Here is a 12,863-nt window from a genome sequence, read left to right on the forward strand (position 1 = left end):
AAACCTTAAAATAGATTATGGTATTGGTAGGGTAGCCGCCGGAAGTAAAACCCTAATCTTCAGATGAGTTTCTTTTTTGTGTTTCTGTGTTGTGTATTTATATGGTTTTTAGTGACGATCGTCTTCATCAATTCATAGGATCTTTCTCTCATTTCTCTTTGTCTGTTTGCTGTAGTTGTTTGGTTTTTAGGGTTTATTGAAAGAGGTTAGTGATGTTTTTGAATGGGTGTGGGAAAGGTGTAAGGATGATATGGTGATGACAAAAGTGTATTTTATGGACTAGAGTTTCAGATCTGGGATTCTTCTCCCAGTAGTTGAAGATTAACCCTTGGCTGTCTGAATATTATCAAACCCCCTTCTTTCATTCCAGTATCTTGTCTTTTTTTTTTTAAATCCATTATTGAATACAGTTCTGTTTTGAAGGTTTATGGATTGGATTGGATGTGTTTATTCATGTTTTTGTTTGGGGTATGAAAAAGCTTATGATGATAAAAAACAATTATCTTAGCGGATTTCAGTGAGGTTCTTTGAATCTGTGATCTGAATTTGTTACACACACTGAGGCTTTGTATTTCTTACCATGTTTTTGTTTTGGTTTGGTTGGATTGTTGATATGATTGTTTTGATGGTGATGCAATGATGAGAGAAAAGCACGAAGAGTGTGAGAAGAGCAGTGGGTTATACCGTGAGCTCTCCTAATTAAACGACTTCTCCTTCCACTGAGCATTTTCCTTAATTTTGGTTTTTCCTAATTGATGAAAGTTTTTTTGTTTGTTGGGTTTGGTTTTAAGGCGTCCATTACCAATTCTGAGGGATAAATACAATTCCTTCAGGTATAATGGCTTGTGACGCTATAGTTGTTGTGGTATATCCTGATCATCTTGCCTTTTCCTCTGCTTTTTGATCCTGGAAATGCCTCGTATATTTTATATCAGTCACATTGGACTTTGTTTTCCCTTTTTGTTTATCCCGGAAGGGGATGCGTTATTAAATCATAAAAATGAGTAATTTGATTGTGGGCAGATGGTAGTGGCCCTGTTCTTTTTCGTGTTGCTGGATCAGCGACTGCGACACGTTAAAACGACAACAATATCAAAAATCAAAACGACAACGGCAGTGGCAAGGTGATGACGCGGACGTGTTTATTAGAGAGAGAAAAAGTGTCGCGGGGGAGAGAGAAGAATCGCCGGATTTTCCAGCGACTGTTGCGACATCTCATTTCAACAACACAGCGACTCTTGTTTACAACGGCAGCGATGCTTCTTCATAACAATGACGATTTTCCTTGTTTATTTTTCTGTCGCAGTCACTCCTCCAGCGACTTGAAAAAGAACAGGGCTAGTATCAGTTTTTTTACTCTGCTGAATTATTGAATAGCTTCTACTGACAGTCAATTGTCATATGGCTACTTGCAGCCAAAGGCATGTGCTAGTTCAAGAGTTCAAAAGATGTTATCCTTCTGGTTGAACAACATTGCGGGATATAACATAGTTGTGGTGACCAAAATAGACCTGAGATCGATGAGAGAGACCATTGTTTTTAGAGAATCTTTCGTCGAAGTTGTCTCTCTTGCACTTATATATAACGCTTTAATGATGCAAAAGCATTAATGGAATTCAATGCGAGTTACTACTTCATTCAACAAGTACTGTCTAATCATGGCCTTGCTAATTCCTTTAATTTCATAGTTTCGTCTCGAAGGAATTTAAAGTTTAAACAGTTAGCACACGTAGCTACACTATTGACCCTCTTCCCAGTATAAATCGAGCTGTAGTCTTAACAATGCACTCTTATCTAATCTCATAAGTTAAGAGGTTCTTAAACAATCTGGTAGTTTAGTGATGAACATGGTTCGGGATTGGTTTAGAAGTGGACACAAATGGAAATCAACTACTTGTTTGGACATTGCTGGCTTTCTCAATCACGTAAAGTGTATATTCCTCTAAGCATCTCATCAACAATGCTCTGTCTTTTACATAGGTCATGAGAAAATTGGATAGTACACTAACCATAACCCACCGGTTAAAACAAACGTCTCTGGTATGGTATGCTGCAAACTCATTAGTCCTAACCCACGTTAAACGAGCACGCGGAATAGCTTTGCTTCGAACTAGTCTTGTTTCTCGGATATTTTGAACAACTGAGATATTTATGCCTCGGCGAAATGAAAACGTGTTCTAAAATGAGAGCCACACAAAGTAACTAAAGAATCAAACCATAACTCCGAACTGTACGGTCAACCACATTAGGACAGAAAAGTATCTAACGACAAGAGATTCACACGTGCCATAGATACCCCCACGTGTTGGACACCAAACAGAATAAAAACAGAGCAAAACCTTTCTTCTCTGTTCTTTCTCATCTCCTTGCCACTGGACTCAACTCACTCACACACCCTTGTAACGCTTCTATCTTTGAACCCTAACTCACATACTATTTTTACACGTTTATTTTCTAGTGAGTGCTTCTCTTCTAACCTCCATTGAATCTCACACGCACACGAAAAAAAAAAAAAACATGAACCAAAAATGTTTCTACAGTGTTACGATCTAAATCATCTGTGTTTATCTAATGATCTCTCTATGCTGCAGGAGTTTTAGGGTGTGTCTGTCTTAGAAGAAATATGGAGGCTCAATGTGACTATTGTGGAACCGAAAAAGCATTAATCTACTGCAAATCCGATTCGGCTAAACTTTGCATAAACTGTGACGTTAATGTACACTCAGCGAATCCTCTGTTTCAAAGACACACGCGATCTTTGCTCCGCGAGAAATGTTTCTTGCAGCCCACGGTAATCCATTGTCCGAACGAGAAGGTTTCTCTTTGCCAAGGATGTCATTGGACCGCAAGTAACTGCAATTGTTTAGGACACAGACTTCAGAATCTCAACCCTTACTCTGGTTGTCCTTCTCCATCAGATTTCACCAAGATCTGGTCTTCGGTTATAGAACCTACGGCCTCGAATTGGGTTTCTCCATTTGATGATAGCATCAAAATAAATGAGTTAGTCGATTGGGATGGTTTATCTACTCCTACACAGACTCAGAATCTCAAAGACCATTCTTCTATCTTTTTCATGGAATCTAGTCTTCCTAAAGTGATAGAGGAGGAGGTAACGTCTTGCTAAAGTAATCTGTCAAAACGTTAAATTATGACAAAAGAACACAACTTTTTTTTTTCATGTTGTTTATGTATATTCCATCTATTATGCAGGAATGTTCTGGTTTAGATCTATGCGAAGGGATTAACTTAGATGATGCACCCTTGAATTTTAACGCAAGCAATGATATTATTGGATGTTCATCACCTGATCAAACCAAGTGTTACAAGTACGAGGGTTCATATAAGGAAGATAATAAAACTGGCCTCTTTCCTCTTTTTCTTCCTGCTTTATCCGGCGGGAATGTTGTTCCGAGCATGTCGCTTTCGATGACCAACATCACAGGAGAAAGCAGCCCCACTGATTATCAAGATTGCGGGATTTCGCCAGGGTTTCTGATCGGAGATTCTCCATGGGAATCCAATGTTGAAGTTACTTATAATCCAAAATCAAGGGACGAGGCTAAAAAGAGATACAAACAAAAGAAGTCAAGGCGCATGTAAGTATCAGAAACAGAGTCAAGGTTCATGCTTCGGCATATATAACAGAATAGGAGTCAGGGTCATGCTTTTGAAACATAATCTCTGAAGATAAATTTTGATATTTTGTGGTACGTTTTTTTGTTTTGGTAGGTTTGGGAAGCAAATACGATATGCATCACGCAAAGCGAGAGCCGATACTAGAAAGCGGGTGAAAGGAAGATTTGTGAAAGCTGGAGAAAATTTTGAGTATGATGCATCAATGGTGATGTGATCTGGTGATGCTTCGCTTCGAAGAAGTGTCAAGTAAAGAAAAAATCTCACTCCACCCAAGAGATTAATAACAGTTTCTTGCTGGATAAGTAACACAGAAAAAAAAATTCTCGTATTGAGAAGAAACTACAAGATCAAACTATAAAACCCTGAAATCACCACAAATGGTGATACCAAATGGAGACAAAAAAAAAATTCCTCAAAGTTTATATTTTACTAGGGAGTTTCCTCTGTTTTCTATGCGACCAAAGAACCTACCGGTCACAGCGACGAGAACGATCAGACCGAATCAAGAAACCAAACAAAAGTATCAAGAAACCAAACAAGAGTCATTGACTTTTTTTTTTTTTTTTTTTCGACAAATCAAATATATTATATCATAAAGAGTTTTACATGATACATGAATCACTCATACACAACCATTGACGCAAATATAGGAAATTGAACACAATTTCGATAAAAGAGTGGAAGTGATCCTGCTTTACAATAAAGCATTACAGGCTAACAGATAAAAATCTGTTACGTCCCCTTCGCATACTCGTAATTGGCTATCATCTTATAGATGAAACTCCAAAATGCTTTTCACATTACTTTTGTTAAAAGAAAAAACTGAAGAGTTGCTTGGAGTGATTCTGAATCTTGTATTCTGAAACTCAAAACGATATGCTTGAAATGCCTAACGCATCGTTGCTGATTATTGACCATGATTTTTCTTCTCAAAGAAGTAGAAATTCCCGACCAAGGGAAAGAGAAATCATCATCATCATAGTCACTCACCACCATTTTCCTTCCCATCACGCTCGTGTCTTGTTTTGGATAATACGAAGGACATAGCAATTGAATAAACCAACGAACCAGTTCTAGTAAAAGAAAGGCTTTCAACCGGGGAAAGTTATCACCATCATCATCATAGAAAATCATCGCCTTCATTTTAGAACGATACACTCCACATCCCATGTAATCAATCAACAAAATAAAATATTCCAGCCAAGGTAACGGGAAAACATCACCATCATAAGACAATGTTAACGTCACAAGAAAAACATTAACACATCTATCACAAGAGTACACATCCCCAAATCTTACACATATAAGGATAATTAATCCCAACTCAGTGTGAGGGACATACCCACATCTATTTTGGATTCTGATTTCATCAAGCAGACTGATTCCTCCTTTGATTCCAGGATCAAAAACCCATGTCAAAACTCCATACCTTTGGGTAAGAGAACATTCACCGGTTGAAACCCGGAAATTCCACCGGCAGTGATCGAGCACACCGGAAAAAAACTTTCTACAAAGAAAGACATCACAATTCCTTCGAATCGACACTATGTGAAAGGAGCGACAATGGAGATGAGATGAATCCCTCATATTGATTAGTGAAATCTCAACGATTTGATAGATAATCCAAATCAAGGATCGATCTGATGGAGTGACCATAGTCTGATTTGGAAATGACGGACTCAGTCCATGAAACACCATTGTCGTGAAGAGGCAAGTTGCGTGGGTTTGATAATATTGATTTGCCAGTTTTAGTTACTGAAATTTTAAAACTGTGCGGTAATTAGGAGATGTTAAAGCAACTGTATAAAGAAAACAACGATGGCCGACGCCGGAGAAGCCGACGCCGGGCAGAAAAAGTGGAGAAGGAGGGTTTTGCTGTGAAACGGTGGTTTGGAGAAATCGCCTATGGCGAGAGGAAAACCAATAAAACAAAATAAAAAAAATTAGTTTTTACAAGAGTCATTGACTAGTTCTTACATACAGTTCTTTAATCTCAATTAAATGTTAATAATAGAAAAAATTGTGTCTTCTTTGTGTTTTGGACCATTCTCTCTACTTTTCCATTTCACTTGAATGTAACCTGTAACGTTTTATTGTTTTCTTATTTAAGAAAAATAAAGCCAAAGAATAAAGGCAGATTATGTTAGCCATAGATTCTTGATTTTTTAAAGCTTACTATTGGGACCGCATCATTGTTACTATATTTGTCTTAACTTTTTCTATGTGTTTTATGACTAGCTAAAGCAAGTTCTTTCGAGAAAGTGGTGATGCAACCAAAAAACAAACTTAGAAATTGATTAAGAATGATTGAGCAATTTCTTAACTTTTAAACCTTAAGAATGTAATTTCCCAACAATTTCTTTTAAAAAAAAGTTATTACATAAACCCTGTCAAGATTTAATCTCAATTACTAGAGAACAAAAAAAATTAGAGAAAAGCAAAGGGGACTTTGTGATCAGTACTATCTTCTTCACCTCGTGCCATTGTCCTTAGTTCCGGTAAAACGACATTAAAATTATCTCCGACAAGGAAACGACGAGTTAACTTCCGGCAGGTCGAGCAGATCACGCTCCGGAGATGTCTTCGAGCAAGAAAATTAGCAGAATGGACCCATGTATCACAATTCCTACAAAGAAAAGCCGCGTCTGCCTCACAATACACGGCTGCGTTCTCGTCGCAAAGCTCACATCTCACCTGAGCATTGGGACTATCCGAGCAGTGTCTCCGGCATCCTCCGTCGTCGCTTCTTCTCTCTTCTTCTTTCTCAACTCCTTTGCACATCTTTTACTCTCTCTTTCTCTTTGTGTCTCTTGTGTTGATGAAGTCTTGAAGGTTTAGAGGTTTATAGGAATGATTGTTATTTAAAGAAAATGGATATTCTGGATTATGTCATTAAACATGTTATACAGGTGGCATAGATTTGACCTATTGATTTGATGTAATTTGTTTCTAGAGGACCAATATTATATTGTCAATCATTTTAGTTATTTTTCCATCCACCAGACGATCTCTCGTCCTCATGTTTAGATACACAAGTTTCCAGTGGTTGACTCTTTGGATCTCAAATCACAGTCACACCTTCTAGAACGAATCATTGTATTTTCGTGGTCTATAGAATTTCATTAATGATTAAACAACACATATTGTTTTTAAACCATACAATATTTTTTTTATGTTATTTGGGTGACAGGGGGTGCCACTCATTCTCTTAACTAGTTGGTCGTTTAGTCTTGAGAATTCATGACCGAAAAGAGTGGTTAGAGAATCAATAACCCACTGATTACAACATAACATTAAAAAAATGTGGAACTATGTGACCATTTAAGAAATAGATTGAGAGTGACAGTCTTTACAACTGCGTAATTGGATTTCCTCGGATCATTTTGCCTATATGGTGAGTTGGTGACTGGTTAAGTACTTCAGTTCTGTGTATATTTGCAATGCATAGTAACATAGTTCATGATTTTTTTTAACTAGTTTTTTTTTTCTATTAAAAATGATTAATGTAATTAAATTCCATTTTCAGTTCTGTGAATATTTGTTTAATTTTATTCGATAAAAAATGTTGGTCAATTTTCTTCTTCAAAATATCATGAACTTGACTTTAATAGCGTAACAAATGTTAATTGTTAACCGTTTAAAAAAATTGACATAAAACATTTGTTAATTTTCCTCAAAAGCATAATGAGTCTAAATTTCATCAGTACTCAAAACTGTTATGTTGTCCAAGTAGGATATATTAAATCCCCAACATTGAGGGATGAATCAAATGTTTAAAATCGGAAACAAATAGTCAAGAGAATGTGATCAAGTTCTATTCTCCTTATCGTATTGCTTTTATATTTTACCATATTTGTGACAATATTGTATATAACAAGTATTTGCATTAAGATGATGCAAATATATATGAAAGTATATAAAATAATAAGCGAATAAAAACTAAATTTCAATAAGAAAATTTTTTTTAAGAATGATTTTTTAAAATATATTAAATACTGACAATATATATATATATATATATATATATATATATATATATATATATATTTGACAAGATTGTGATATTACACAAGTGTACGACTGATTCCTTTGATATTAGCTATTCTGCACATATATAGAACAATTGAACTATACAAAAAGATGTCTTGCATCAATTACTTTGTGTCAACAAATTATTACTAGTTGATTTTTGCTTATCTATATATACATTTTTGAAGTACATTTTGGGTTTTACCCTTTTAGTTTTGCTTATTTACAAAATTAATCCTTAAAAGATTTCCAAAAATAACATTACTTCAGATTTTGTTTCCTAAATAATTTACATTTCATTCCAAATTAAAAAATAACATAAATCAATATAGAAACATAAAATATGATATATTTAACCACACTTTCTATTGTGTTTTGAACATCATCTATCTCCGAATCATGTACAAACAAACAACAAAATTTGATTCCCATTTTGTTTTCTAAAACTTGTGAGCTTTGATTCTTAACGTAAGAAGAACTTCGATTGACATTTATTTAAATATTATAATTAACAGATATAAACTTAATAAATATTAAAATATTACGAATATGTAAAATTAAAAATTTTAAAATACTATATAATGTGGTTATAATGTGGATGATTTATAAAAAGGACATGTTTTTGGAATTAATAAAATATTATTAAATTTGTGCTAACACGGGTTAAATTCTTATTTTATTATTTGTCAAAACTACTAATATTAGAGTATTTGACATATAAAATCAAGTTAACTTAACTAAGAATGTGTAAAATAATTAAATCATTAGGAACAGTGTGACTTAATCACAGCGTATAAATTACTTATTATGCATTTGAATCTCAAACACTAAACAAAACAAACTAAATATAACAAACAAATGGTCATGAAGTGTATTACGAGTGAAAAAATGAATATAAACATTTAACTGCACAACGACCAAATATTTAGTTATTCCTCTTTGCAAAACATCCAATATTTAACAAATATTATAATATAAAATATTAATTATAATAAAAATTATATGTCTGCGTACTAGCAGATTAAAATCTAGTATAAATTATTACTAGTTGATTCAAAATATCTAATTTACATCAATTACAACAATTAATGTTGATATTGATTACTAGATATCGCTTCATTAAATATTGATATATATATATATATTAATTTACATCATTGTGATACAAATATGAATTTACATTAATTAGATAATTGATGCAATATTAAAAGTAATATTAATAAACTGGTGCAAACTTTACATCATTGTTTTTTTACAAATAATATAAACCTATCATTTTTGTAACTAATACATATTAATATTGATTAGACACCACTACAAATATTTATTTCAGCCAATGCATATATTTGCATCAGCACTTGAGTGGCTTACATAAATGATGCAAAACTATAGTCATTTGAACCAAATTACAAAGATTTGAAGCAATGAAATTCTTCAAGCAGTTTTATGATATCTATATATACATTTTTTAAGTACATTTTGGATTTAACCCTTATACTTATGATTATTTACAAATTTAATCCTTAGAAAACTGCAAAGAAAAATAATAACTAAAAATTTGGCAAATCAAAATCTATTATACGATACTACAATTTAAAACTAGCATTGAAGATAATTGATTAAATGATTTATAATCGTTAAAAGTGTCTTAAATATAAGGTAAGTTAATATCTTAGATTTGCCAAAAACAGAAAATGTACCGATACGCTAATCAAAAATGATCTTAATAAAAGCATAATCACTTATTCACCTATTATAAAAGTTTTTTACATTTCAATATCGTGTGAAAGATCTTCTAAACTTCCTCATCAAGATATATATGTGAATCTTAATTGTAAAACCCTACCAACTTACGTATACTATAAGTTTTGGCCGATAAAAAGGTTTACTATTATTTCTTATACTCGGGTGAGATATTGTTAGTCTAGGTTTTGGCTCCTCGAGCATTAGATGACTCAAATGCATCTTCGGTGATGAAAGTGGAGAGAAATAACAAATGTTGAATGACGGAGGAGGTTTGGTGACCGTGAAGGTCTGCCTCTTCATCTCACTGACTGATTTTGAGTTCCCCTATGCAATAATAGCAAACGACAGAAATTAAAGAGAGTCGAGGACAATCGGTTGAGTAAAGTTACTTGGTTTCATATTAGATTCAAATGAAACTACAATCAAAGTTTAGCATGGAAGAGGAAGATTGGATATTGATGAAGAGGAAAGTAATTGAGATTTTTGGAATCTACAAATTGCAGAGGGATTGATGAGGACAAAAAGGCACCACTTCTTTGAGCTGAAAACTTTGGTTTCCATATTATTTTCAAACTAATCTTATAAACATTTTATATATATTATGAACAAAGTAATACATAATTTTAATGTGTGTTTGAAGATTGGATATATACTAGGTAAAAAAATAATTTATTTAGTTATAAATTACATTAAACCAAAATTAATTTATTTACCAAAAATATAAAGATTATTTTTGTATGTGGAATAAGATGTGGTTTTCCGTTCCTATATAATATAATTTTATTTCTATTATATTATACTTGAGTCTATTTGGTTGTCAATTGGTTTAGTTCGGTTATTTAGTTGAACTGTTTTTAGCTTAATTATGTATCAAATATAAAAAAATTTAAACTTTTACATTTTTAAATATTATTATTGATATCAACTTAATAAGAACTTTAAAATATTATGAATATGTAAACTTATAAAAAGTTTAAATTTTATAGAATGTGGTTATATGGCCAAATAGGTTATAAACAGAACATGTTTGAAATAAAATTATTAGAAATTTAAATATCATTGACTTGGTACTAAAATACGGGTTAAAACCTCATTTTATTCTTTGGTCAACATTGTGAATCTATTTCACATATCAAATCAAACTGATTTTTAAGTTTTAACTAATATTGTGTAACATAATTAAAAAGCATTAGCAAAATTGTGACTTAATGAGACAATAGCTTATAAATTACTTATTCTTTGTTATGATAATTAACAATATAAATACAATCTCAAACTCTAAACAAAACAAACTACATATTACAAACAAAAATAAATTGAAATTTTATTTTTTTTAACAAAAAACTATTCCGCAGTGTACCGCAGGTTAAAATCTAGTTCTTCATACATATGCCATTACCGTTTGACAAAAGAAAAAACATATGTCATTGCCTTTGATAACCGTCGCCGTTAGCTTTTCCATATAATTACATGCCTATGGCTTGTCTAGTAATGTTGGAGAGAAAGTTATCAGCAATGAAATTTTGGATATTTTATAATCAAAATTTTTTAGGGTATCTATAAATACATTTTCCAAGTATATTTTTTGAAAAAAAACTTAAAATTGGAACATATTTACAAGGAATGCTATTGACATTTAATATATTAAGCTTATAATTTATAAAATAAAATTTAAAACCAAGATTTTGGTCTAAGAAAAAATATCTAAAATATCTCGTTAATCAATCAATTGCGGATTACCATATCTCATTAAATATTGATTTTGGCAAATTCCTAAAAATATCTCCTTAATTCATTACAATATTTAATGCTAACAATAATGATATTTGTAAATCACACACAAACCTTTACGTCACAATATGTATTCCTCCGTTTTATCTTCAAAAAATGGAAAAAAGAAAAAATGCATATTTCATAGCTTATTTAATTCTGAATCATACGTTAACAATTCCAAAATTAAAAGACTGTAAAGATATTGTATACTTGATCAGCAAGATTTTCGGTACTCACCCACCCAAAATCCTATAGTATTCTCAAAACTCTATAAATACTCTTCACCACACCAGCATCATCTAAACTCACCAAAGTCGATAAACGTTTCTCTATATCATAAGCATACCTAACTTTTGCATTTTTTTGTTACTAGATTGTTTAGCTTACAAATCATCATTCAGCTAGATTTTTTTTCTTTAATTCCTAGTGAAACAAGAAGACATGTACGCATAAGAATTTGGAGAATGCATGTTTTATGCTTAATTGTTGTGATATGATGTTTCTGTTTACCTTTTAGCATATGGTTGTTTATTTGAACGAAACATTGTAGTCGGGTGTGTCTCTTTAAACTGGTTATATATATGGTGCTGAAATATATGAAGTGTGAAATTAAAATCTTAAATCATAAATTTTAAATTATCATTAACTGTTAAAATAAGGGTTAGTTCATTATTTTGTTAACACAATCAACATTAGAATAATAGGCATACGTAATTGAGTTTATTAAATTAAGATTACGTAAAAAACAATTTGTAATACTATATACCACATGTTATATCCTAAATTTAGCAATTTAAAATTAAAATATAATAATATAATCTCACAACACAAAACAAAATTAATAAACAAACACAATTTAAATTTTAAATCTTTTACTTTAAAAAATTGTCTGGTAGTGTACAGTAGTAGTTCTTATATTTTAAACCGGTAAACCTCAAACATAGTAATTATAAGCTAAATAATATATAAATACAGTATAAGGGATATATATTTAAAATATACAAACTATTATTTATATATATTAGTTAATTTTTTTAAATAAATAACATTTACTTTAAAAATATAGTTATGCGATGTACCGCTGATTAAAATTTGAAAAAAAAAATGAGGTATTTTTGAAAAAATAGTAATCAAATGATATATGTTTGGGTTTTTTTCCGTAAGTTAAGAGCATCGTTACTAAAGGAACGTGGTCAAGTTTCTTTAATAAAAAGAAAAAAATATTATTTTAATTATTTTTATATATTAATGATTTTTTATCAATAATAACCATCTTTATTGAGAGATGCTAATTTAAAGGATTCTTTAGAAAAATACATATAATAATGAAAAAAAAAAAAAAAATAAAGAACAAGGGATGAAGTGACCTTAGTGCAGTGGCAGAAGATAAGTCCATTTGTAGAAGGCACCATCACACCCAGGATCGAGTCCCGGCTCCTATGAATGTAGGAATTTGACTAATAAACCAGCGAGTTGTGGTCCAATGGTTAACAAAAAAAAAAAAAAAAAAACAAGGGAGAGAAACGAAATTGTTAAGTGAAGCAACGTTTCTCTTCTCAAATAGACAACTCCTAAGTCCTGACCTTCAACATCATCTAGAAGGTCCGAGAATTAGAGCCGGATCTGAAATACCCGACCTGCAAACTCAAATGACCACCATTCACTGAATGTGACGG

The 12,863-nt window shown here is 31.9% G+C and overlaps 1 protein-coding gene, 1 long non-coding RNA gene, 4 other non-coding genes and 2 pseudogenes across 7 annotated transcripts; 6 read left to right on the forward strand and 2 right to left on the reverse strand.

Annotated features, from left to right (window-relative positions):
* Positions 1-40: 40 nt before the first annotated feature.
* LOC104773217 (uncharacterized) lies at positions 41-1,642 on the forward strand. Its single transcript, XR_015570958.1, has 3 exons — positions 41-685; positions 792-833; positions 1,024-1,642. It is a non-coding gene; the product is annotated as an uncharacterized LOC104773217 (long non-coding RNA).
* On the forward strand, positions 245-348 carry LOC147934068 (small nucleolar RNA Z157/R69/R10). The gene has a single exon (XR_015573486.1). It is a non-coding gene; the product is annotated as a small nucleolar RNA Z157/R69/R10 (small nucleolar RNA).
* On the forward strand, positions 477-567 carry LOC147934069 (small nucleolar RNA R11/Z151). Its single transcript, XR_015573516.1, has one exon. It is a non-coding gene; the product is annotated as a small nucleolar RNA R11/Z151 (small nucleolar RNA).
* On the forward strand, positions 631-728 carry LOC147934070 (small nucleolar RNA Z152/R70/R12). The gene has a single exon (XR_015573493.1). It is a non-coding gene; the product is annotated as a small nucleolar RNA Z152/R70/R12 (small nucleolar RNA).
* LOC147934071 (small nucleolar RNA snoR80) lies at positions 801-927 on the forward strand. Its single transcript, XR_015573477.1, has one exon. It is a non-coding gene; the product is annotated as a small nucleolar RNA snoR80 (small nucleolar RNA).
* A 728-nt stretch (positions 1,643-2,370) lies between the features above and the next one.
* Positions 2,371-4,176, forward strand: LOC104773218 (putative zinc finger protein CONSTANS-LIKE 11). The gene is made up of 4 exons (XM_019242609.2): positions 2,371-2,457; positions 2,592-3,112; positions 3,214-3,599; positions 3,733-4,176. The coding sequence occupies exons 2-4, from the start codon at positions 2,624-2,626 to the stop codon at positions 3,851-3,853; spliced, it is 996 nt and encodes a 331-aa protein (XP_019098154.2). The 5' UTR covers positions 2,371-2,457; positions 2,592-2,623; the 3' UTR covers positions 3,854-4,176.
* Positions 4,177-4,224: 48 nt separating this feature from the next.
* Positions 4,225-5,554, reverse strand: LOC104773229 (uncharacterized; annotated as a pseudogene). The gene has a single exon (XR_015572866.1). The product of XR_015572866.1 is annotated as an uncharacterized LOC104773229 (transcript).
* A 430-nt stretch (positions 5,555-5,984) lies between these two features.
* Positions 5,985-6,494, reverse strand: LOC104773219 (B-box domain protein 30 pseudogene; annotated as a pseudogene).
* Positions 6,495-12,863: the final 6,369 nt, after the last annotated feature.

The sequence above is a fragment of the Camelina sativa genome, chromosome 11, assembly GCF_030686135.1.
Source record: "Camelina sativa cultivar CO46 ecotype springtype chromosome 11, ASM3068613v1".
In the NCBI taxonomy this organism is placed as follows: Eukaryota; Viridiplantae; Streptophyta; class Magnoliopsida; order Brassicales; family Brassicaceae; genus Camelina; species Camelina sativa.

Bases quoted from the DNA above. Each gene is read 5' to 3' on its own strand.
- LOC104773218 (XM_019242609.2), top strand. From the start codon at position 2,624: ATGGAGGCTCAATGTGACTATTGTGGAACCGAAAAAGCATTAATCTAC. The intron at 3,113-3,213 runs GTAACGTCTTGC...TCTATTATGCAG, and splicing joins CTAAAGTGATAGAGGAGGAG to GAATGTTCTGGTTTAGATCT. The intron at 3,600-3,732 runs GTAAGTATCAGA...TTGTTTTGGTAG, and splicing joins CAAAAGAAGTCAAGGCGCAT to GTTTGGGAAGCAAATACGAT.